This window comes from Elephas maximus, chromosome 2 (genome assembly GCF_024166365.1).
Source record: "Elephas maximus indicus isolate mEleMax1 chromosome 2, mEleMax1 primary haplotype, whole genome shotgun sequence".
In the NCBI taxonomy this organism is placed as follows: Eukaryota; Metazoa; Chordata; class Mammalia; order Proboscidea; family Elephantidae; genus Elephas; species Elephas maximus.
Genome location: NC_064820.1, coordinates 199237018 through 199264026, shown reverse-complemented (window position 1 = coordinate 199264026; position 27009 = coordinate 199237018). Strand labels below are relative to the sequence as shown.

The 27009-nt window shown below is 38.1% G+C and overlaps 1 protein-coding gene across 1 annotated transcript; it reads right to left on the bottom strand.

Annotated features, from left to right (window-relative positions):
• Window positions 1-13806: 13806 nt before the first annotated feature.
• On the bottom strand, window positions 13807-14748 carry LOC126067302 (olfactory receptor 13D1-like). Its single transcript, XM_049869089.1, has one exon. It carries the CDS (start codon window positions 14746-14748, stop codon window positions 13807-13809), a length of 942 nt encoding a protein of 313 aa, XP_049725046.1.
• Window positions 14749-27009: the final 12261 nt, after the last annotated feature.

Genomic DNA, 27009 nt, shown 5'->3' with positions numbered 1-27009 from the left:
CACAGCAAGGGAAGGTAGAAGGAATTCTTTCAGGAATTTGACTAGCATTCACTTAAGGCATGAAAGGACGGATGGCTAGTTGAAGTCAGATTGTTAAGAGTCATACAGTCTAGGCACATGAATTTGGACTTTATTTTGTAGAAAAAGGATAATCAGTAAAGATTTTCCTGTACTATTATAACATGTTCAGACTGGTCTTGTGATAAAAACTACTCTTGTGATAGGATGGAGGATAGTTTGACAGTGGGAGAGGTGAGTTAGAGGACCATTGCAACAGTACCCAAAAGATGCAGTTAAGACTTAAAATAGGGCATGGGATGGAGAAGATAGAACACTCATGGGATATACAGGGGAGTAGGATTGGATTTGAGAATTTCTCAGATATGGACAGAAAGTTATCAAAAATGATTCCATTGGTTCTAAGTAAAGACCTCTCATTTAATCATTGATTGGATGAGGGGATTAGCTTGGGGATGGTGACTTCACAGAGATAGGGGTCTAAGTAGGTTGACTGGTCGACTATGCAAGTGAAGACACAGATTAGTGAAATCCAAGTCAGAAATCTGAAATACAAGCATACATTTAAGTCTTTTGCACAGAGATGGAAATTGAGTGATATGTGTGGCTGACATGGTCTAGGAAAATATTAGGACAACTCTCTTTAATATAGTTCGATTGTATTTTTTTCTATATGTGATCAGGACTAAAAGGGAAATAACAGTATACTTGAGTTCTGGAGTGAAGAATTCCAATTTGTTTTTTCTATACAAGCTAAGTGATCTTAGGCAACTTACTAAACATCAAAGTCTAATTCTCTTTTCTGTAAAGTAGGACTGATGATAACATCACAAATTTTTTAAAAGGTTAAGTATACAATATATGAAAAAGCATCTAAGATGGTTCCTGGCATTTAATAGAAAATCAATTCTATTTTCCCCTAAAGAAGTACTCATCTTTATCTGGCATTATTTGTATGTACTACCTCCATCTACAAAGGAAAAATGATGAGGTAAAAGATCTGAACAGAAGATTTCAAAGGGTTGCTCAAGAAGACAAAGTAAAGTATTATAATGACATGTTTAAAGACCTGGAGTTAGAAAACCAAAAGGAAAGAACACTGTTGGCATTTCTCAATCTGGAAAGACTGAAGAAAAAATTCAAGCCTCGAGCTGCAACACTGAAGGATTCTATGGCCAAAAAATTGAATGATATACGAAGCATCAAAAGAAGATGAAAGAAATACAGAGAGTTTTGTTGGCCCAGGACAGGAACCATTCCCAAAGCCAACTCTTCAGACATGGATTGAACTGGACAATGGGTTGGACAGGGATGCTGGTGAGGAGTGAGCTTCTTGGATCAGGTGGAGACTTTAGACTGTGTTGGCATCTCCTGCCTGGAGGGGAGATGAGAGTGTGGAGGGGGTTAGAAGCTGGCAAAATGGACACAAAAAGAGAGAGTGGAGTGAGAGAGCGGGCTTAGGGGGAGAGTAATTGGGAGTGTGTAGCAAGGTGTACATGGATTTTTGTGTGAGAGACTGACTTGATGTGTAAACTTTCACTTAAAAAGCACAATAAAATTATTAAAAAAAAAAAGAAAGAAATACAGAGAGTCACTGTACCAAAAAGAATCGGTCAACATTCAATCATTTCAGGAGGTAGCATGTGATCAAGCATGTGATCAATGGTACTGAAGGAAGAAGTCCAAGCTTCACTGAAGGCATTGGCAAAAAACAAGGCTCCAGGAACTGACCAATACCAATCGAGATTTTTCAAGAAACGGATTCAACACTGGAAGTGCTCACTCATCTGTGCCAAGAAATTTGGAAGGCAGCTACCTGGTCAACTGACTGGAAAAAATCTACTTTCATGCCCATTCCGAGGGAAAGTGATCCAACAGAATGTGGAAATTATTGAACAACATCATTAGTATCACACACAAGTAAACTTATGCTGAAGCTAATTAAAAAACAGTTGCAGCAGCATATTGACATGGAGCTGCTAGAAATTCAAACTAGATTCAGAAAAGAACATGGAACAAGAGATGTGATTACTGATGTCGGATGGATCATGGCTGAAAGCAGAGAATACCAGAAAATTGTTTACCTGTGTTTTATTGAATATGCAAAGGTATTCAGCTGTGTGAATCGTAACAAATTATGGATTGTTAACATTTTGAAGAATGGGTATTCCAGACACTTAATTGTGCTCATGCAGAACTTGTACATAGTCCAAGAGACAGTCATTCGAACAGAAAAAGATGTGATGATTAAGGTTGTGTGTCAGCTTGGCTGGGCCATGATTCTGAGTGGTTTTGAGTTGTGTAATGATGTAGTTTGTCAGTTATAATGATGTAGTTTGGTAGTTAAGTAACGATGTAATTTGGTGGTTATGTAATGATGTAGTACAGTTATGTAATGATGTTATCATCCTTCATGATGTGATCTGATATGATCAGCCAATCAGTTGTAATGGGAGTTTCCCTGTAAGGGGTATGGCCTATATCCAATATATATATATGGATGTTTTGGAAAACCTAACTTCCCTGCTCTGGATCCAGACTCTGGATAGTCATCATCTGACCTCTCATTCTTGGGCCTGGGGCCAGCTGCCTGTCATTTTTGCCTGCTGATCTTAGGATTTGTCAGCCTTCACAGCCTGTAAGCCAGCAGCCTGCCATCTTACCTACCAATCTTGTGTTCATCAGCTCCTGCAGCTATGTGAGTCAGGAGAAGCTTCCAGCCTGATGCCTGACCCACGGACTTGCTAGCCTCTACAACCATGTGAAGCATTTCCTTGTGATAAATCTCTCTCTCTATATATATATGTGCTTCACTTGTTTTACTTCTCTAGAAAACCCATAGTAAGACATTTGGGTACCAAGAGTGGTTCTAGAGAAACGGAATTGTAAGGATGAGTTTTCTAAATTGGCTCTTAAGTCTGCCTAATCTTAAAGGTGCTGATGACTCTGCTTCCAGTAATAAAGACTGCACTGCTAATCCATGGTGTGAGGTGGCAAAATATCACCACCAATAGATCAAGTATTGGTGAGAAGCAAGGTTCTGTGTGATCACATGTTTGATACTTCTCTACAATTTTGTCAGAATGAGAACAATAGGGAAATTAGTTGGTTGGTCCTACTTTTGCTAGACAAAGTGGTGAAAAAAGAGATGCGTTCAGGGCTTCAGAGTCACAGCTCAAGTGCTGCATAAAAGACCTCAAATTTGTCACTTACGCCATGAAAGAAAGTTTCATTTCTTGTAGTAACAGAGCTGAAACTACCAAAAACCAAACCCATAGTCTTATCATAAGAGTGGTTGAATTACAATGTCAATAGAATTTCCAATCTTGAATGGTGTCTGAAGTTAAATTGAGGGCATTGATTAGGAAGAAATGGAATCCTGAAACTTGGGATGGGGCAAGTGAGTAGATAATCAGGAAGCTGGGAACACTGAGTCCCTACCATTCAATCATTCCTGCCAGCAGAACTAGCCCTCTTACCCAACTCTGAAGAGATTACTCCATCCTTATCTCCTAAGCCACCCTCCCCAGTAGAACCATTATTCCTCCCACACTCACATGATGAGATTAACCCAGTTGTGCCTGAAGAGTTTGTCTGAGATATTACTTGGGGTGGCACCTGAGGTGTCTGCCTTACAAGACATTTCCGAATGTTCCCAGGACCCACTCTAGTTATAAGTTTCTAGACTTATAACTAGACTTAAATTTCAGCGAACCTGGAAAGGTGAAGTACAAAGGGTGGCCCAGGAGGAGGTACTTTACACTACAAAAGAACTGCTTGACTTTTCTTACATGTACAAACAGAAACCTGGGGAATATATGTGGCAATGGGTATTAAGGGTGTGGGATAATGTTGCTAGGAACACAAAGTTGGATCAGTCTGAGTTTATTGATATGGGCCCACTAAGCACAGATTCTTCATTCAGTGTTTCAGCTTGAGAGACTAGGAAAAGATCTAATAGTTTATTTGGATGGTTTGCTGAAGCATGGGTCACTTGGTGGCCTACACTAAGTCAAGTTGAAGTACCAGACATGCCTTGGTATAGTGCAGAAGAATATATCCAAAGGCTTAGGGAAATTGGCATGTTACAGTGAATTTATCATGTTAGACCTACAGACCCATGCATGGAGTGCCCAGAGGACACATCTTTACCACAATGGTGAGGAACAGATTTGTGAAGGGATCCCCAACATCCCTGAAGACTGCTATAACTGCTGTTTTATGTAAGTCAGATTTGACAATGGGAACTGCCCTTAGCTGAATTAAGACACTAAACTATATCGGGGATGATTGGACCTCATGGTGGTAGGGGCCAAGTGGCAGCACTCAATCGACAAAGACAAGGTGGGCATGATTACTATAATGGACAGTGCAGTCAAAGCAGTAATCAGAATAGTCTGACTCTATGGACTTAGAGCATTGGCTACTTAGTCACAGTGTCCCTAGGAGTGAAATAGATGGGAAATCTACTAAATATTTACTTGATCTGTACAAGCAGAAGAATTCTAGGTCAAGTGAATGGCAGTCTTATCTTGAATTGCTAGAATAGGGAGTCATGGCCCCTCACTCAACTCCCAGACATTAGCCAGGTTACAGACTCACAATCCATTCAATGAAGGGAAGGCCAGGTCACCTTGAGGAAGAACTCCACTACATTGCCAAAAATTTATACTGTTAATCTTTCTCACAGCCTTCCCCAAAGGGACCTTTAGCCTTTTATGAGGGTGACTGTTCACTGGGAAAAGGGGAATAATCAGACTTTTGGGGGATTACTAGATAATGGATCTGAACTAACACTAATTCCAGGATGCCCAAAATGTCACTGAAGCCTACCAGTCACAGTGAGTGCATATGGCAGTCAGGTTATTAATGGAGTCTTAGCTTGGGTTCATCTTACAGTGGGCCCAGTGAGACCCCAAAACCATCCTGTAGTGATTTCCCCAGTTCCAGAATGCACAATTGGAGTAGCTATTGTCTTAGTTATCTAGTGCTGCTATAACAGAAATACCATAAGTGGATGGCTTTAACAAACATTTATTCTGTCACAGTCTAGTAGGCTAGAAGCTTGAATTCAGGGTGCCAGCTCCAGGTGAACTTTTCTGTCTCTGTTAGCTCTGGGGGAATGTCCTTGTCATCAATCTTCCCTCATCGAGGAGGAACCCCAGGAACCCCAGGCCCAAAGGACACACTAGTCTCCTGGCTCTTGTTTCTTGATGGTATGAGATCCCCATATCTCTCTACTCAGTTCTCTCTTTTGTATTTCAAAAGAGTTTGGCTTAAAACACAACCCAATCTTGTAGATTGACTCCTGCCTCATCAGTATAATTGCCGCTAATCCCATTTCTTTAACATCATAGAGTCAGGATTTACAATACATAGGAAAATCACATCAAATGACAAAATGGTAGACAATCACACAATACTGGGAATCATGGCCTAGCCAAGGTGACAGATATTTTTGGGGGACACAATTCAATCTACTACAGGTATACTCAGCAACTGGCAGAAGCCCCACATTGCATTCCTGAGAAGTGGAGTAAGGGCTATTATGTTAGCAAAAGCCAAGTGAAGGCCATTAGAACTGCCCCTACATAGGAAAATAGTAAACCAAAAGCAACACTGCATTCCTAGAGGGATTTCAGAGATTACTGCCACCATCAAGGACTTGAAGGATGCAAGGGTGGTGATTCCCACCACATCTCCTTTCAACTCACCTATTTGGCCTGTGCAAAAAAGTACATGGATCTTGGAAATGACAGCAGTTTATCGTAAACTTAACCAGGTGGTGACTCCAATTGTAGCTGCTGTTCCAGATGTGGTTTCATTGCTTGAGCAAATTAATATGCCTCCTGGTACCCGGTATGCAGCTCTTGATCTGGCCAATGCCTTTTTCTTAATTCTGGTTTAGAAGGAACACCAGAACCAGTTTGCCTTCATCTGGCAAGGTCAGCAATACACCTTCACTGTCCTACTTCACAGGTATATCAACTCTCCATCCCTATGTCAGAATTTAGTGCACAAGGACCTTGGTTGCCTTTCCCTTTCACAAGATGTCACACTGGTCCATTACATTGATGACATTTTGCTGATTGGACCTAGTAAGGAAGAAGAGTCAATGACTTTGGATTTATTGGTAAAATATTTGTGTGCTAGAGGGTGGGAAATTAACCCTATAAAAATTCAGGCATCTTCCACCTCAGTGAAATTTGTAGGAGTCCAGTGGTGTGGGCATGCCAAGATATTCCTTCTACAATGAAAGATAAGTTGTTACATCTGGGCCCTCCTACAACTAAAAAGGAGGCACAATGCCTGGTTGGCCTCTGTGGATTTTGGATACAACATATTCCTCATTTGGTTGTGCTACTCTGGCCTATTTGTCAAGTGACTTGAAAATTTGATAGTTTTGATTGGATCCCAGAACAAGAGAAAGGTCAGTAATAGGTTCAGGGTGCCTTGCAAGCCACTCTGCCACGTGGGACATATAATCCCATTGATACAATGATGCTTGAAGTGTCAGTGGCAGGTAGAAATGCTGTTTGGGTTCTTTGGCAGTTCCCCTATTGGTGAATCACAGCTCAGACTTTTTACTGGGCCTTAGTAGAGACTAAACACTTAACCATGGGCCACCAAGTCACCATGAGGTCTGAGATACCCATCATGAACTGGGTGTTGTCTGACCCACGGAGTCATAATGTCAGACAGGCAAAACAGCACTCCATCATTAAATGGAAGTTGTATATACAAGATCAGGCTCAAGTAGAACCTGAAGGCACAAGTAAGTTGCATGAGGAAGTGGCCCAAATGCTTCCTGTGTCTGGTTTACAGATAGTTCTGTGCAATATGCAGGCACCACTCAAAAGTAGACAGGAGCAGCACTGCAGTCCCTTACTGGAACTTCACTGAAGGACAGTGTTGAAGGGAAATACTCCCAATGGGCAGAACTTTGAGCAGTGAGCCTGGTTGTTCACCTGGTTTCTCCTTGGAAGGAGAAATGGCCAGATGTGTGATTGTATACTGATCCATGGGCTGTGGCCAGTGGTTTGGCTGGATGATCAGAGACTGGGATAGAAGATGTTTGGAGAATTGGAGAAAAGGAGCTATGGGGAAGAGCTATGTGGATAGACCTATCTGAATGGGCCAAAGAAGTAAAGATATTTGTTTCCCATGTGAATGCTCAACAAAGGGTGGCTGATGAGGAGTCTAACAATCAGGTGGATAAAATGATGTGTTCTGTGGAAACCAGTCATCCTCTTTCCCCAGCCACTCTCGTCTTTGTCCAATGTGCTCATGAACAAAGTGGCCATGTTGGTGGGGATAGAGGTTATGTATGGGCTCAGCAACATGGACTTCCTCTCACTAAGGTGGACTTAACCACAGACACTGCTGAATGCTCATGCTGGGAGTAGCACCACTCACTATTACTCCTAGTGACCCACTTGCAAAATTTTTGTTTCTTGTCCCTGCGCCAATACACTTTGCAGGTCTAGAGGTCTTATTTCCAAAGGAAGGGATGCTTCCACCTGGAGACACAACCCTGATTCCATTAAACTGGAAGTTAAGAATGCCACCCAGTGAATTTGGGCTTCTCATGCCTCTGGATCAACAGGCAAAGAAGGGAGTTACCATATTAGTTGGTGTGATTGTCACTGACTACCAAGGGAAAATTGGATTGATGTTGCATAATGGAGGTAAAAAAGAGTATGTCTGGAATATCCCTTAGGGCATCATGCCCCGTGATTAAAGTTAATGGAAAAGTACAACAACCAAATTCCAACATAACTACTAACAGCCAAGACCCTTCAGGAATGAAGGTTTCAGTTACCCCACCTGGCAAAGAACCATGACCGGCAGAGGTGCTTGCTGAGGGTAAAGGGGATACAAAAATGGGTGGTAGAAGAAGGTAGTTCTAAATACCAGTTATGACCATGTGATCAGTTGCAGAAATTAGGACTATAAGTGTTATGAGTATTTCTTCCTTGTATGTGTGCTTCAAATACTTTTTGTTTCCTTCACTTATAAAATATAAGATGTGAATGGGGCTAGTGTGTTTTCAGTTGTATGCACACTAGTTGTATCATGTTAGGCACAAGTATGACTTTGCAATTGTCTTTGTTTACAGATTTTGTGTGGTTTAAGGAGATGTGTACAGGTGCCAAGTTGAAAGGTACAGACTGTGATGTTGTTAAGGTTGTGTGTCAACTTGGCTAGGCGATGATTCTCAGTGGTTTGGCAGTTGTGTAATGATGTAGTTTGGCAGTTGTGTAGTCATCGTCCATGATGTGATCAGCCAATCAGTTCTAAGAAGAGTTTCCTTGGGGGTGTAGCCTGTATGTGGTGTATATATAGATATAGCTATAGCTATAGATAGAGATAGATATAGCTATAGCTATAGATTAGATAGAGATAGATGATATAGTTATAGATAGATATAGGTACAGATATATATATATATATATATATGTATAGATGGTCTGGCAAAGCTTGTTTGCTACCTCTGGTCCTTGGGATTATAGCCAACTGTCTGCTATATTGCCTGGCGATCTCAGGATTCATCAGCCTCCACAGCCTGTGAGTCAGTAGCTCCTGTCTTACCTGCCGATCTTGTATTCATCAGTCTCTGAGGACTGTGAACCAGTAGTCTGCATCTGATCTTTGGTTTGTCAGCCCCTACAGCTACGTGAGTCAACAGAAGCCTCCAGTCTGACACCTGACTCATGGACTTGGGACTTGCCAGCCTCTACAACCACGTGAACTGTTTCCTTGAGATAAATCTCTCTCTCTTTCTAGAGACACTTCGCTCATTTTGCTTCTCTAGAGAACCCAGTCTAAGACAGAAGAGGATACTGCGTGGTTTAAAATCAGGAGAGGTGTGCTTCAGGGTTGTATCCTTTCACCATACTGATTCCATTTGTATGCTGAGCAAATAATCCAAGAAGCTGGGGTATATGAAGAAGAAAACGGCATGAAGATTGGAGGAAGACTCATTAACAACGTGTGATATGCAGAGGACATAAACTTCCTTGAAGAATGTGAAGAGGACTTGAAGTACTTACTGATGAAGATCAAAGACTACAGCCTTCAGTATGGATTACACCTTCACATAAAGAAAACAAAAGTCCTCACAACTGGACCAATAAGCAACATCGTGATAAACAGAGAAAAGATTGAAGTTGTTAAGGATTTCATTTTACTTGGACCCACGAGAAACGCCCCTGGAAGCAGCAGTCAAGTGATCAAACGATGTATTACATCAGGCAAATCGGCTACAAAAAGACCTCTTTGAAGTGTTAAAAAGCACTTGAGGGTCTAAAGTGTGCCTGAACCAACCCATGGTATTTTCAATCACCTCATCTGCATGCAAAACTTGCACAATGAATAAGGAAGACTGAAGAAAAATTGATGCCTTTGATTTACGGTGTTGGGGAAGAATATTGAATATACCATGGTCTTCAGAAGAATGAACAAATCTGTCTTGGAAGAAGTACAGGCAGAATGCTCCCTAGAAGTAAGGACAGTGAGACTTATGAAATTTGGACATATTATCAGAAGGTACCAGTCCCTGGAGAATGCCATCATACTTGGTAAAGTAGATGGCCATCAAAAAAGAGGAAGACCCTTAATATGATGGATTGACACAGTGGCTGCAATAATGGGCTGAAACAGCAACGATTGTGAGGTGGTGCAGGACTGGGCAGTGTTTTGTTCTGTTGTGCATTGGGCCTCTATGAATGAGAACCAACTCAAGGATACGCAACAGAAACAGCTCCATCTTGCAATGCTTTGTTCCACCTAATTGCTGCTGTGTGGGGTTGGAAGTTTAGCTCTCACCAGGTCTCACTAACGTCTGGAATGGGGGCAGGGAAAAGACCAGCTAGCTCCTCCTTGAAAACCTTCATTGTGCCTTGTTGCAATCGAGCAGGGACTCCCCATTGACACTGGGACAAGTAGACCAACTAGCCTCATTCTGCCTCATTGTTGCCAGGTAGGGGTGAAAGCCCAGTTTCTTGCTTAGCACCACTCTAGTAGGGGTATCAGAGTAATGTCTGTTACTATTGGGAAGGGAGTAGAAGTTCAGCTCCCTGCTCAATCCCACTGAAATTGCAGTGGTTTGGGGGCAACAATTCTTTCTGTTGGTATTTGACTGGAGTAGGGTGGGTGTTGTCAAAAGGTTTTATATTTTTCTATGAAACCCTTTTTCTGGTACTTTGGAGAGAGGCTTTTCTTGAGGCCCATTTTTATTTGTTCCCATTGGCAGTGTTATGTTGCAAACTTCACTAGCACCTAGTCCAGGATATATGGGAAGCAAAAATAAAACCCAGGGAAATCAATGCCATGTTCTTCCTCAACTTTTCCTTCTTTCTACCTTTCAGAATCTTCCTATGCTAGTTTTTGTTTGTTTGTTTGTGTTTTGCCTATGATTTTCTATTTGTAAGTGGATGGACTAGCGAGGAATGAAGTTACATTGTTTTGACTAGAAACAAAAGTCTCTCTATTGAGTTTTTAGTTTGTATTATTTAATTGATTGTTTTAGAGATTATAATCAATATTAACCCTAAATATATTACAATCTAGTTGGAATTAGTATTTTATTACTTCTTGAAAAACATAAGAATAACTCCATTTACAGTCCTCTCACATTTTGTGCTATTATTGTCATGTATTTTACTTATATGTAAATTTTAACTCAACATGTATTGTTATCTTTGTTGCTTTAGTAAACCAAGTCTTTACAAATTAAAAAACAACAGTAGTTTATAGTTACAGTTTCTGCCACTCTTCATTTGTTTTTCCAATTCGGTGTTTCAGTTTCATTTTTCTCTAGTATGAAGAACTTCCTTTAGCATTTCTTGTAGTATAATAATAAATTCTTAGCTTTTGATTATCTTTTTTTTTTTTACTTTCAATCTTGATGGTTATTAACACAAGGTATAGAATTCTATGTTGGCCCCCCATACCATTTTAAATGTGTCATTTCATTGATATTTTGCAACCATTGTTTCTAATGAGGAATTAACTGTAATTCTTATTTTTCCCCTGAATGTAATATATCTTTTTCTCTCTTTGCTTTTAAAATTTTTTCCTAAATTTTGGTTTTCAGCTATTTAAATATGATGTGCTGCTGTATGGTTTATTTTCTATTTATGCTGAGGTTTTCTTTTTTTTCATTAGTTTCCAATAATTTTGGAAAATTCTCACATATTATCTGTTTACACTTTCTCCTCTCTTTTTGGTATTCCAATTACACTTACATTAGATCATTTTAGATTTTCCATACATCTCACATTTTATTATTTCATTTTTAAAATTATTTATTTATCTGTATTCTTCAGTTAGGATAATTTGTATTGACTTTTCTTCTAGCTCACCTAGTATTCCTGCTGCCATTCCCAGTCCACAATTTATCCTATTCAATGAATCCTTGTTTTCAGATATTGCATTTCTAAATTTTAAACTGTTCATTGGGTCCTCTTTAAGAGATTCCGTTTCTCTGCTGATTTCTCCACATTGTCATCTATTTTGTTCATTATTTACTCTAATTAATTTACATACTTATAATAATTATTTTAAAGTCTTTGCTAATTTTAAAAGACTACATGTCAAGTAGCTATGGTAATAGACTTATCACTTTGACCCAATCAGTTCTTTATCTGGGTCCTGAATAGACTAGTTAGTTTCAGTTTACTTCCAGTTTCAAATATCTTAATAGCAATATGTATTCTGAGTGTATTATAGGCCCAGGCCCATATCTGTAGCCATGCTTAGGAATATGAGCATGAGCTGCCCCAGGAGATCTCTTCCTTTGCCCATAGTCCAGCCTTAGCCCATAACCACATACACTGAAGTATATCAAAAATTCCTATATGGGAAAATAGGTAGGTGGAGAGGATTTGGATTCCTGCTTCTGATTAAAATGGAGTAAGAGGGACCAAGTTTATCTTTCCATCTGGCACAACTAAAAAAAAAAAAAAAAAAACTATATAAAAAAAAAAATCTTCAGACATCAAATGGCACAGGACTGTGAGCCCTGACTGAGGAGAAGCAAATGAGGTGAACCTATAGTTTTCCCAGCTTATTTCCAGTAATGAATGAGTTTCTAGGTAACAGAAGGGACCCTTGCAGAGGTAGTTGGTCTCTCTGAGTTTAGGAGATGGAGTTGAGAAGTAAGGAGGCTAGAGTGCAGACAGCAAAATACCAGAGAGAAGGGGACTTCACAGAAGATGAGCTCTGAGATCTGAAAAGAATATCCCCCAAGTATTCAGCTGAACATTAATGACTGCATGTGTGTGAGAAAACTACCTGGTGCCAGGGAAAGAACAATCCAAAACGATTAGAGGGGAATACATCTCACAGCCCATGCAAGGCTGAGAATGCTTTCTGTCTTCGCTAGAATGGCAAAACCTTGTAATTCACTAGGAATCAGATAGACTACTCAAGGGTGAATTGCCTCACTACTGAGTCACAATTAGCCCTAGTCTGAAAGTTGCTCTGGCCCTGCCTAAATCCAAGATATAAAAGGATCAAACTATATCCAAGTAACTTTATTGTATTCCAGTAAAAAGCTCAAGAATATTTATACAAATAGAAATATATTCAGCACCCAACAAGGTAAAATTTGCAATGCCTGGCATTCAAACAAAAATACCATCCATGCAAAGAAACAAGAAACTACAACCTATAAATTGAGGAAAAATTAATCAATAGAAAGAGACCCAGAGATGACACTCATGACAAAACATTAAGAAGTTATTCTATTTACTATCCTGCCTATATTCTATATAGTCAAGAAGGTAGAAGAAAGCTTGAGCATATTATTTAGATATAGAAATATTAAAAAAAAAGAAGAAAAATCTAAGATCTAGAGGGAAGGAATATAGCTAACATGAATAAAACATTGAAAGGAACTAACAGCAAATTGGACACTGTAGAAGAAAACATTAGTGATCTGGGAATCAGCAATAGTCACTCTTCAAAATGAAATAGAGAGGAAAAATAGTGAAAAAAGTAAACAGGTCATCCATTAGCTGTGGGACAACTTTAAGTGGCCTGATATACATGTAACCGGACTCTGTAATGGAGAAATGGGGGCAGGAGAGCTGAGAAATAGTAAAAGAAATGATGGATAGAAGTTTTCTAAATTTAATGAAAACTATAAATTCACAGACATGAGAAGTTCATTGAGCCTGAAGGAAAAGAATCATGATGAAAATTATACAAGGACACATAATAAATTGTTTAAAACCAGAATAGAAAGATACGTTATCTGTATAGAATGTTATTATCCTTATGTATGAGAGAACATGAATTAATTGGGTAACTACAGAGTGGATGGAGCAAAGCATGCACAAAGAAGGTGGGCAAGGATATGGGGAGGGAAAAGGTGAAATATGTAGCTAGAAATTTAGATTGGGACTAGATTAGGTTCCTAGCAAGAATAAACAAACAAAAAACATTAAATCAAATAGATTTTCAAATAAAAGAGGCTGAAGATATGTTTTATTTGCTGAGTAGATATATGTGCTAAATTTTTTTGGAAAGAAATTTTTTTTCTTTGTTCTGGTAAGTTTACTTGCACTTCTTAGACCAGTTGTCTCTATGTTTTTATGAGATCACAGTCATTTTCACAAAGTGTTAATGTTAGACTGTTGATCTCAAAATATCTTTCTTAACTCTGCAATTCTGTGATTGTACATATTTCCTTCTTTTCTTTTGCTCTGCTTATATTGAAAACCTTTGCTCAAAATATGTGAGCTTATTTTGTATATGAACTCAAAAAAAAGTGTCAGTTTCTCACTGTTTCCTCTTGAACCAATGTCTACTCATCAGTTTTTTCATAGCTCCATGAACCTCCTTGTTCCTCAGGCTATAGATGATAGGATTGAACATCGGGGTGACTATACCATAGAACAGAGCAACCAACTTGTCAAAAGTGGAGTCTTTGGACTTTGGCTTCATATACATGAAGAGGATTGTCCCATAAAATACAATCACCACCGTCATGTGGGCTGAGCAGGTGGAAAAAGCCTTTTTTCTTCCTTCAGCTGAATTGATTCTCAGTATAGTAGAGAGGATGAAAATGTAGGATATACAAATCAGCAATAAGGGAGAAAACAAAAATATTACATTGCCCAACATTATAGTAATCTCATTCAAGGAAATATCTGTGCAAGCCAGTTTGACGAAGGCCAGTATTTCACAAACAAAATGATTAATGACATTTTTTCCACAGAAGGGCAACCGTATTGCAAGAACAGTTTCTACCAGTGAGTTGAGAAAGCCTAATCCCCAGGAGACAGCTGCCATCTGAATACAAAGTACCTTGTTCATGATGATGGAGTATCTGAGAGGGTTGCAGATGGCCACGTAGCGGTCATATGCCATCACTGCTAGGAGCACACACTCTGTGGACCCCATAGTGTATGAAACAGACATTTGAACAACACATCTAGTGAAGGAAATGTTTTTTTTCTCTGATAAGAAGTGTATTAGCATTGAGGGGATAAAAGAGGTTGTGTACCAGATGTCTAGGAGGGAAAGATTACCAAGGAAGAAATACATGGGTGTGTGGAGATGGAAATCCAGGAGCATTAAGATGATCATGGTACTGTTCCCCAGGAGGATTACCAGGTACATCAACAAGCACATCACAAAAAGCAGTTTTTCAGCTTTTGGGTACTCAGAAAGTCCCTGCAGAATGAACTCAACCTCAGTTGTCCAGTTTGTCCTTTCCATTTTACTGCTTTTAATACCTGCAATAATCCAAAAAAGTAAACTGTGTATGAGTTTAATTAGTCTGTAGATATAAAGTATCATATCATATGATACTTGTCATATTAAGAGATAGTAGGGTAGGTGGGGCAACAAGTGTGTCAGCACTAGCTGGAGTGATGGTAACAGCTATGAATTTAGCATTTGGGATCCCTCTTTTATCTTGGATAGCTCATAAGGCACTGGTTTGCAGCACATAATAATTACATAATTAGCTTCTGAAAAATGCAGGTTTCTGTACTCCATTTCCTGAGCTTGTGAGGCACAAGTTCTTAGATGTGGAAGAGCAATTTGCATTTTTAACAAGCCATCTGTTATTTTGATGTGGTTGATCTACAGACCTCACTTTGAAAATCAATATTATGAAGGCAGTGTGCTTTATTCATTACAAAAAAGATTTGTTGATTTGACTTTATACCATACCAATTATTAGCAATAATATTTGCTTTATGGTTTCATAGTTTATAAATATTCACAAACTTTACTTATTTTATCATCACTATAAATCTGTGAGGAAAGTGAAATTCAATGGGGTTAAATTATCTAGTCATAGCAAGTGAAAAAACTACTACTGAAATTTCATTTTTCTGATTTTAAATGCCATGTATTTTTTTCACTATACTTAACTGCCATCCAAAAATTATATAAGTTGAGTAAGGGGTTAGAATCAGATAATTTTTTCTGTAATGCTCTCCACTAATTCTAATGTGTAAACGAGGAAGCAAGCCACTGGTCTAGAATGCTTCTCAAGCTTTAGTGTGCATACAAATTACCTGAGGAATTTTTGAAAATTACATAATCTGATTCAGTGAATCTTTCAAGTGGGCTGAGATTTACATTTATTAACATGTCCCCCGGTGTTGTTGGTGCTGCTTGTCTGCAGAACACACATGAGTAGCAAGACCTCTTAAACCATCTCTCTCTAATACCTGGGAGAGCAAATTGGTGCTTCACTTGTGTGTAGAATAGTAGTTTGATAGTAAAAATGTAAACCTGAACACTCAAGTGAGACTTGGCAGTGAGACTTCTGTATGGTTTATGGCAAATGGTTTCACGTTCTTCAGATTTTAGGTATACGAGCAACCAAATTGCACACAGAAGAGCCTGCCTTGTATTCTTATCCATATAAAAGCCATTCCTCTTCCATTACTTGAATTTCTGGTTGTTGTTGTTGTTAGGTGCTGTAGAGTTGGTTCTGACTCACAGCGACCCTATGCACAACAGAACGAAACATTGCCCGGTCCTGCACCATCCTTATAATCGTTGTTATGCTTGAGCTCGTTGTTGCAGCCACTGTGTCAATCCACCTCATCGAGGGTCTTCCTCTTTTCTGCTGACCCTGTACTTCGCCAAGCACCATGTCCTTCTCCAGGGACGGATCCCTCTTGACAACGTGTCCAAACCATGGAAGATGCAGTCTTGCCATCCTTGCTTCTAAGGAGATTCTGGTTGTACTTCTTCTAAGATGGATTTGTTCTTTTGGCAGTCCATGGTATATTCAATATTCTTCACCAACATCACAATTCGAAGGTGTCAATTCTTCAGTCTTCCATATTCATTGGCCTGCTTTCATGTGCATATGATGTGATTGAAAATACCATGGCTTGGGTCAGGCGCACCTTAGTTTTCAAGGTGACATCTTTGCTCTTCAACACTTTGAAGAGGTCCTTTCAGCAGATTCGCCCAATGCAATGCGTCTTTTGATTTCTTAACTGCTGCTTCCATGGCTGTTGATTGTAGACGCAAGTAAAATGAAATCCTTGACAACTTCAATCTTCTCTCCGTTTATCATGATGTTGCTTATTGGTCGAGTTGTGACGATTTTTGTTTTCTTTATGTTGAGGTGCAATCCATACTGAAGGCTGCGGTCTTTGATCTTCATTAGTAAGTGCTTCAAGTCCTCTTCACTTTCAGCAAGCAAGGTTGTGTCATCTGCATAACACAGGTTGTTAATGAGTCTCCCTCCAATCCTGATGCCCCGTTCTTCTTCATGTAGTCCAGCTTCTCAGATTATTTGCTCAGCATACAGATTGAATAGGTATGGTGAAAGAATACAACCCAGTCGCCCATCTTTCCTGACTTTAAACCAATCAGTATCCCCTTGTTCTGTCTGAACAACTGCCTCTTAATCTATGTAAAAATTCCTCATGAGCACAATTAAGTGTTCATTAATTCCTATTCTTCACAATGTTATCCATAGTTTGTTCTGGTCCACACAGTTGAATGCCTTTGCATAGTCAATAAAACACAGGTAAATATCCTTCTGGTATTCTCTGCTTTCAGCCAGGATCCAGCTGTCATCAGCAATGATATCACTGGTTCCACGTCCTCTTCTGAAACCAGCCTGAATTTCTGGCAGTTCCCTGTCAATATACTGCTGCAGCCATTTCTGAATGATCTTCAGCAAAATTTTGCTTGCAAGTAATATTAATAATATTGTTCTATAATTTCCACATTCAGTTGGATTACCTTTCTTGGGAATAGGCATAAATATAGATCTCTTTCAGTCAGTTGGCCAGGAAGCTGTCTTCCATATTTCTTGGCATAGATGAGTGAGCACCTCCAGCGCTGCATGTGTTATTTGAAACATCTCAATTGATATTCCATCAGTTCCTGGAGCCTTGTTTTTCACCAATGCCTTCAGAGCCGCTTGGACTTCTTCCTTCAGTACTGTCGGTTCCTGATCACATGCTACCTCTTGAAATGGTTGAACATCGACCAATTCTTTTTGGTATAATGACTCTGTGTATTCCTTCCATCTTCTTTTGATGCTCCCTGGGTTGTTTAATATTTTCCCCATAGAATCCTTCACTATTGCAACTCGAGGCTTGAATTTTTTCTTCAGTTCTTTCAGTTTGAGAAACGCCAAGCATGTTCTTCCCTTTTGATTTTCCATCTCCAGCTCTTTGCACATGTCATTATAATACTTTACTTTGTCTTCTCGAGATGCCTGTTGAAATCTTCTGTTCAGTTCTTTTACTTCGTCAGTTCTTCCTTTTGCTTTAGCTGCTCGATGTTCTAGAGCAAGTTTCAGAGTCTCCTCTCACATCCATCTTGGTATTTTCTTTCTTTCCTGTCTTTTCAATGACCTCTTGCTTTCTTCATGTATGATGTCCTTGATGTCATTCCACAACTCGTCTGGTCTTTGGTCACTAGTGTTCAATGTGTCAAATCTGTTCTTCAGACGGCCTCTAAATTCAGGCGGGATGTACTCAAGGTCATATTTTGGCTCTCATGGACTTGCTCTGATTTTCTTCAGTTTCAGCTTGAACTTGCATATGAGCAATTGATGGTCTGTTCCACAGTCAGCCCCTGGCCTTGTTCTCACTGATGATATTGAGCTTTTCCATAGTCTCTTTCCACAGATGTAGTCAATTTGATTTCTGTGTGTTCTATCTGGCGAGCTCCATGAGTATAGTCGCCGTTTATGTTGGTGAAAGAAGGTATTTGCAATGAAGAAGTCGTTGGTCTTGCAAAATTCTATCATTCGATCTCCGGCATTGTTTCTATCGCCAAGGCCACATTTTCCAACTACCGATCCTTCTTCTTTGTTTCCAACTTTCACATTCCAATCACCAGTAATTATCAATGTACCTTGTTTGCATGTTCGATCAATTTCAGACTGCAGCAGCTGATAAAAATCTTCCATTTCTTCATCTTTGGCCCTAGTGGTTTGTGTGTAAATTTGAATAATAGTCGTATTAACTGGTCTTCCTTGTAGGCATATGGATACTATCCTATCACTGACAGCAGTGTACTTCAGGATAGATCTTGAAAGGTTCTTTTTGACGATGAATGCAACACCATTCCTCTTCAAGTTGTCATTCCCAGCATAGTAGACTACATGATTGTCTGATTCAAAATGGCCAATACTCACCCATTTCAGCTCACTAATGTCTAGGATATTGATGTTTATGTGTTCCATTTCATTTTTGATGATTTCCAATTTTCCTAAATTCATACTTTGTACATTCCAGGTTCCAATTATTAATGGACGTTTGCAGCTGTTCTTCTCATTTTGAGTCATGCCACATCAGCAAATGAAAGTCTTGAAAGCTTTACTCCATCCACATCGTTAAGGTCGACTCTACTTTGAGGAGGCAGCTCTTCCCCAGTCATCTTTTGAGTGCCTTCCAACCTGGGGGGCTCATCTTCCAGCACTATATCAGACAATGTTCTGCTGCTATTCATAAGGTTTTCACTGGCTAATGTTTTTCAGAAGTAGACTGCTGGGTCCTTCTTCCTATTCTGTCTTAGTCTGGAAGCTCAGCTGAAACCTGTCCTCCATGGGTGTCATACTGTGAACTGGAATAGGGGATAGAAAATGATACTGGTGATGAACAAGCTTCTTGGATTGAGTGGACACATGAAACTATGTTGGCATCTCCTGTCTGGAGGGGGGATAAGAGGGCAGAGGGGGCCAGAAGCTACCCGAATGGACATGAGGAGAGAGAGTGGAGGGAAAAACCGTGCTGTCTCATTGGAGAGAGAGCAGTTAGGAGTATATGGCAATGTGTATGCAAATTTTTGTATGAGAGACTGACCTGATTTGTAAACTTTCACTTAAATCACAATAAAAATTATTAAAAAAAAAATATGACTCTCGTCCAATTTGAGCTGTATTCAGCGTCGCAGACATACATTACAAAGAGGGCAGGGATGGTTGTGTCATCCAGGATACACTCTTATTTGATACTGTTTAAGATTGGAATTTAATTGACTATAGGTGCATACGTCAACCTACTCTAAATCCTCCAGTAAAACTCTGATCTAGGCTTTCAAAGAGCCTCAGTAGTTTGACACTAAAATTGTTGAAGAGAATATATAAATCAAGTCACATTCCCTCTTTTTTCTAGGAACATCGCCTAAAAGTTGATTCCTACTGGAAATTACTTTCAGAAAATAATTGTTTTATGCTGAGATTAGTAGTGTACATTTGGTATCTTAATAGATTGAGATATTGTTGTTAAGTGCTGTCATGTTGGTTCCAACTCATAAAGTGACCCTATATGCAATAGAATGAAACATTGCTTGGTTCTGTGCTATCTTCTCAATAGTTGTTATGCTTGAGCCAACTGTTGTAGCTACTGTGTATATCTACCTCATTGATGGTTTTTTGCTCTTTTACTGACCTTCTACTTTATCAAGCATGATGGCATTCTCCTGGGACTGGTCCCTCCCTGATAACCTGTCCAAAGTACGTGAGATGAGGTATTGCCATCCTCACTTCTAAGGAGCATTCTGGCTGTACTTCCTCCAAGACAGGTTTGTTCATTCTTCTGGCAGTCCATGGTATATTCAATATTCTTTGCCAACATCATAATTCAAAGACATCTATTCTTCTTTGGTCTTCCTTATTCATTGTCCAGCTTTTGCATGTATATGAAGCAATTGAAGATACCACGGCTTAGGTTAGGATCACCTTAGTCCAAAGTGACATCTTTGCTGTTTAACACTTTAAAGAGGTCTTTTGCAGCAGATTTGCCCAATCCAACACTTAGTTTGATGTCTTTTTTTTTTTAATTTTTTAATTTTTATTGTGCTTTAAGTACAAGTTTACAAATCAAGTTGGACTCTAATACAAAAATTTATAAACACCTTGCTATATGCTCCTAATTGCGCTCCCTCTAATGAGACAGCACACTTCTTCCCTCCACTTTCTGTTTTCGTGTCCATTCGGTCAGCTTCTGACCCCCTCTACCCTGTCATCTCCCCTTTAGACAGGAGATGCCAACATACTTTCATGTGTCTACTTGATCCAAAAAACTCATTCTTCACCAGTATCATTGTCTATCCCATAGTGCAGTCCAATCCCTGTCTGAAGAGTTGGCTTTGGAAATGGTTCTTGTCTTGGGCCAACAGAAGGTCTGGGGACCATGACTGCCGGGATTCCTCTAGTCTCAGTCAGACCATTAAGTCTGGTCTTTTTATGAGAATTTGGGGTCTGCATCCCACTGCTCTCCTGCTCCCTCAGGAGTTCTCTGTTGTGTTGCCTGTCAGAACGGTCATCTGTTGTAGCCGGCACCATCTAGTTCTTCTGGTCTCAGGCAAATGTAGTCTCTGCTTTATGTGGCCCTTTCTGCCTCTTGGGCTCATAATTACCTTGTGTCTTTGGTGTTCTTCATTCTCCTTTGATCCAGGTGGGTTGAGACAAATTGATGGTTCTTAGATGGCCGCTTGCCAACGTTTAAGACCCCAGATGCCACTCTCCAAAGTGGGATGCAGAACGTTTTCTTAATAGATTTTATTATGCCAATTGACTTAGATGTCCCCTGAAACCATGGTCCCTAAACCCCCGCCCCTGCTACTCTGGCCTTCAAAGCGTTCAGTTTATTCAGGAAACTTCTTTGCTGACCTCACCTGTATTGTCTTTCCCTTCACCTAAAATAATTCTTATCTACTATCTAAATAGTGAAAACTGCTCTCCCCTCCTCCATCCCTCCCCCCTCATAACTATCAAAGAATATTTTCTTCTCTGTTTGAACTATTTCTCCAGTTATTATAATAGTGATCTTATACAATATTTGTCCTTTTGCAACTAATTTTGCTCAGCATAATGCCTTGCAGATTCCTACATGTTATGAAATGTTTCATGGATTCATCATTGTTCTTTATCAATGTGTAGTATTCCATTGTGTGATCCCAAGCCCAAGCCTAGTCGATTCCGACTCAGAATAATTTATTTATCCACTCATCCATTGATGGGCACCTTGGTTGGTTCCATCTTTTTCTATTGTAAACACTGCTGCAATGAACATGGGTGTGCATATATCTGTTGTGTAAAGGCTCTTATTTCTCTAGGATATATTCCAAGGAGTGGGATTGCTGGATCATATGGAAGTTCTATTTCTAGTTTTTTAAGGGAGTGCCAAATCGATTTCCAAAGTGGGTATACCATTTTACATTCCCACAAGCAGTGTATAAGGGTTCCAGTCTCTCCACAACCCCTCCAACATTTATTATTTTGTGTTTTTTGAATTAATGCCAGCTTTGTTGGAGTCAGGTGGAATCTCACTGTAGTTTTGATTTGCATTTCTCTAATGGCTGATGATCGTGAGCATTTCTTCAAGTATCTGTTAGCCACCTGAATGTCTTCTTTAGTAAAGTGTCTGTTCATATCCTTTGCCCATTTTTTAACTGGGTTGTCTTTTTGTAGTTGAGTTTTTGCAGTATCATGTAGCTTTTAGAGAGAGACGCGGATTGGAAATGTCATAGCTAAAGACTTTTTCCCAGTCTGTAGGTAGTCTTTTTACTCTTTTGGTGAAGTCTTTGGATGAGCATAGGTGTTTGATTTTTAGGAGCTCGCAGTTATCTACTTTTTCTTCTACATTCTTTACAATGTCTTGTATACTGTTTATGCCATGTATTAGGGCTCCTAACATTGTCCCTATTTTTTCTTCCATGATCTTTATCATTTTAGATTTTACATTTAGGTCTTTGATCCATTTTGAATTAGTTTTTGTGCATGGAGTGAGGTATGGGTCTTGTTTCAGTTTTTTGCAGATGGATATCCAGTTATGCCAGCACCATTTATTAAAAAGACTGTCTTTTCTCCATTTAACTGTTTGGGGGCCTTTGTCAAATATCAGTTGCTCATATGTGGATGGATTTATGTCTGGATTCTCAATTCTGTTCCATTGGTCCATGTATCTGTTGTTGTACCAGTACCAGCCTGTTTTGACTACTGTGGCGGTATAATAGGTTCTAAAATCAGGTGGAGTGAGGCTTCCCACTTTGTGTTCTTTTTCAGTAACGCTTTACTTATTCGGGGCCTCTTTCCCTTCCATATGAAGTTGGTGATTTGTTTCTCCATGTCATTAATAAATGTCGTTGGAGTTTGAATCAGAATTGCATTGTATCTATAGACGGCTTTTGGTAGAATAGACATTTTTACAATGTTAAGTCTTCCTATCCATGAGCAAGATATGTTTTTCCACTTTTGTAGGTCTCTCAGTTTCTTGCAGTAGTGTCTATGTATAGTCGTTTGATTTCTTGACTGCTATTTCTACCGGCATTGATTGTGGATCCAAACAAAATGAAATCCTTGAAAACTTCAGTCTTTTCTCTGTTTTTCATGGTGTGTTGTTTATTGGTCCAGCTGTGAGGATTTTTGTTTTCTTTATGTTGAAGTGTAATCCATACTGAAGGCTGTATTCTTTGATCTTCATCAGCAAGTGCTTCAAGTCTTCTTTGTTTTCCTCAAGCAAGGTTGTGTAGCCTGCATATACCAGGTTGTTAAAGAGTTTTCTTCCATTCCTGATGCTGTGTTCTTCTCAGATTATTTGCTCAGCATACAGGTTGAATAAGTATGGTGGAAGAATATGACGTTGTCACACACCTTTCCTGATTTTATACCACAGGGTAGCCCCTTGTTCTGTTCAAAGGACTGCCTCTTGATCTATGTACAGTTTCCTCATGAGCACAATTAAGTGTTCTGGAATTCCCATTCTTCACAAAAAAGATTTTCCTTGTAAACATTTATGAGAGGAACCACCAATCTCCTCTGATGTTTTCGAATGCTTTGCCTTCATGGAGTATTGTTTTATAAAATAGGTGCTTTTCTTTTTTTTTTAGTTCTTGGGTAATTCTGAGAGAATTATTAAATAATCTAATACACATGTGACGGGTTATCAAGCACCTATATTTGTGAAGAATTTGTATTAATACAAAAATACTTACATCGAAATGATTAAATGAAAACAGAAACAATAACAACAAAATAGTATGTAGCATTATTTGCAAAACCAAAACCTAAAGCAAGGTAATCTATGCAGACTAGAAGGCCTGGAAAGAAATACTTAAAACAAGTTAATAGTTCTCTTAGAGACATTTTTTCCTATACGTGAATTCTTGAAATTTCTAAAATAAATATGCATAAAGAAAAAAATATCTTTTAAAAGAGAAAAAGCTGAAGCTGGTGTCTAATAACATTAGAAATATTAACTGTCAAAAATATCAAAACTTAAATAGTGTAGTAAATTGTCTTAGGTGTCTAGCAACCACATATTGGGGTTGAGTTGTGCTGTCATGAACATAGGATATTTTCCTGATTGTAATCCAGTTATCCACAGGAGGCCACCTTTTTTGTAGTGGACCGAGGTCATGTATAATTCCTACCCTCAAAGTCTTCCAGGTAAGTCAAGGAGTACACCAAGATAAAGAACTTGAGCTCCTGACTTAATCATATTATCTCAAATTGTAGACCACTGATGCCTAGAACAGAATTTTCACTAGAAGACAGAATGGTGATAGAAATAGGCTTTAAAATTAAAGATCAAATTCTTGTCTGTAAAGGTTCTGAACTGACCTGGATTCTTGACATCTTCCAATCGCCCTCCCCCTCCCTCCTGGTGTTTTATAGGAAATGACCTCTGTGTTTCAGAACTCTAGGGGCTTCACCTAGGCCTGGTGTTAGTGTGGTCATAGACCTAAGGTTTTTTCCCAATGAAAGTTTGTGACTCTTTTATTCAAATTAAAAGTCAAGCCAGGACTTTTAACTTTTTTTTCTCTTAGCCATTTGAAGGTCTAATCTCTAAAATACTTAAATTTTTCAATCAAAAACACAGAACACATGCACTCTAAATACTCACGGGAGTATTTGTTATCCTCTCCATCTCTTTTACAAAGATCAGTTAAGACAGTTGGTATTTGTACAAAGATGGATGGACATGACAACTTTCCGTTTAAAATTTTATTGACTCAAATATTCAATTAATAGATTATCATGAAAGAGATTATTTTAGCTCCAAAAGAGAACAGTAATTGATATTAGGTGAGGTCCTAGCATATATTAGATTAAAAAAAAAAAAAAAAAAAAAAAACTTTGCCATCAAGTTGATTCCAACTTATAGCAACCCTTATAGGACAGAGCAGAACTGCCACTTAGGGCTTCTAAGGAGCAACTGGTGGATTCGAATTGCTGACCTTTTGGTTAGCATCTGATCTCTTAACCACTGCACTATATATTAGATACTTCCTATAATTTTTATCATTTAATCTGAAAAATAACCCAAATAGTTTGATGTAACTATGACCTTTATAGGTGACAAGATTAATTTGAGATTTCATGTTAAGAAAACTTTCCAAAATCTTATAATTTGTTAAATGCTGAGACTATGATTTAAACCCAGATCAAGTCCCCATTTTCATCACTGAACCGCAATGTCTCCTTTATTTACATGTAAATTTTATAAAAACACAATTTAATAAAATGCTCTGAACTTCCATCAATGATCAGTATTATAAATATAGGCATAAAGGATATTTTTACCACTTTTGAAAAACCACTTAAAAGGACAGTATCCTAATAATGAATTCAAATGAAAATGAAAATATACCCCAAATTAATCTCAGGTCTAGCATGGGAATCTAAGACCTAGTGTAGTGGAATTTGATGTATTATTTAAAAGAGAACACAGAAATTTTTAAGATTTCTTTTTTGCCTTGGCTGCCCAGGACTCCAACTAACTCCTCAGTTATAATTATCTCCCCCCCCTTTTTTTCTCTGTATATATTATTTTTTTCTAATCCTATTTTTTACTTCAAACACCTTTAATTACATCTTTCTTAAATCTTTATTGGACATAATTTGTATATGAATAATGTACCTATTAACATGTGCTCTTTCACCAGAAAACTGTCCCTTAAGATTTTAGTTAACTGAATATTTGAATACAGTAGGCATTATCTATAAAAGTCTGGTGCGACAACTATCTCTTCCTCAGTTGTCTCTTCCATAGATTATTTCTGGATTAAAAAAAAGAATTAAATAATGTACTGGCCTGAGAGGTGACACCCGAGTTTTTCTATTTTTTTCCTTTACATAAATACTCATGGTAAAAAAAAAAAAAAATCTCACGATGATCATTTAAATTCAAAAATATTTATATGTGTATTGATGTTTCCTTTTGAAATAATTATAATAAAATCTTCTCTCTCTCTTACCTTCTAACTGGGTTTTCAAATTATCTACACCATTCCATTCCATTAAGTAATAGAAAACAATCAGCAAAATTTGAATTTCATTTGCATGCTTCAGATGAAACCAGAAGATTCTCAATATGAAAAGACTTTTATTCCTCTTTCCTAAAAAGAAATGTGAGAAATAATAGCCACAATTAGGCAGTTATTTTATACACGAATCTTATTAAGAGGACATCAAGGAAATAAAACACATTAACCATAAAGATGAATGACATGACTATTTTTTCCCTGGCTTGTTCTAAAGTTGACACTTACCTGGAAGAAACTCAGCTTCTTTTGGAAGTGGATTTTGCACTTATTTTACAAATTTCTTCTGTCCCTAAGGTTGTGAGTCAGAAAGTTAGGATTCCCTAAGGATAAAGTCCCTGACTTCTGCACATTCCAAAGACCTAATTATCTTGACTAACGACACAAAACAAAACAAAAAACTTTTCCAGTCATATGTGTTTTGGAGTATTCATTGAATATGGCTATACTTAACAACCTCCTCATAAGTTGAAGCTGGAAGCCAAAAGCCTTTCAGAAAACTTAAACTTTCCCCAACTTTTTCTTTTTATTGCATAAATAATACTCGGTCAATCCCAATATTAATTTTTAAATATTTAAAATTTAAATAATTAAAAAGAATATTAAATAATTCTAGGTCAATCTAATAGTATAAAATAACAGTCAATTCACCTCGTTAAACTGTTTTTGTTTTTTATATTTTTTGGTTAATTTTTTTGTTAATCCTACAAATATTTTTCTTTACACCAGTACAATTTTAATTAATATTTGATACTTTATATAAATAATTCCCTGTAATTTTTCACAGTTTGTAATATTCATTTTAAATATTTGAATATTTAAAACTATTTAAGTGTAGTTATTATAATTTAGTTTACCATCTTAATATTATTGGGCATTTTTCATTTGTTTCAAATTTTTTGAGATTTTGGTACAATGACCAACTCTCTTCATTTTTAAGATATTTTATTGGTGGAGTTATCTAAGGCTAGAGTTCAAATCTCATTTTTTTATTCTAAAATACAAACGTAGATTTATACCAACAAACTAATGTGAGGTTCTAAAAAATTCTTTATACCATGTTTATTGGAAAAGTGTTGCAATGCTCAGAGTTTTGTAAAAAGTATTAATTATTTTCTGTAGTACATAACTTGCCTATTACATGTTATGTGTTAATACAACTCTGTTTTTCCAGCACTCACTTACCTGCAAAATGCTCAATCATACACTGTATCC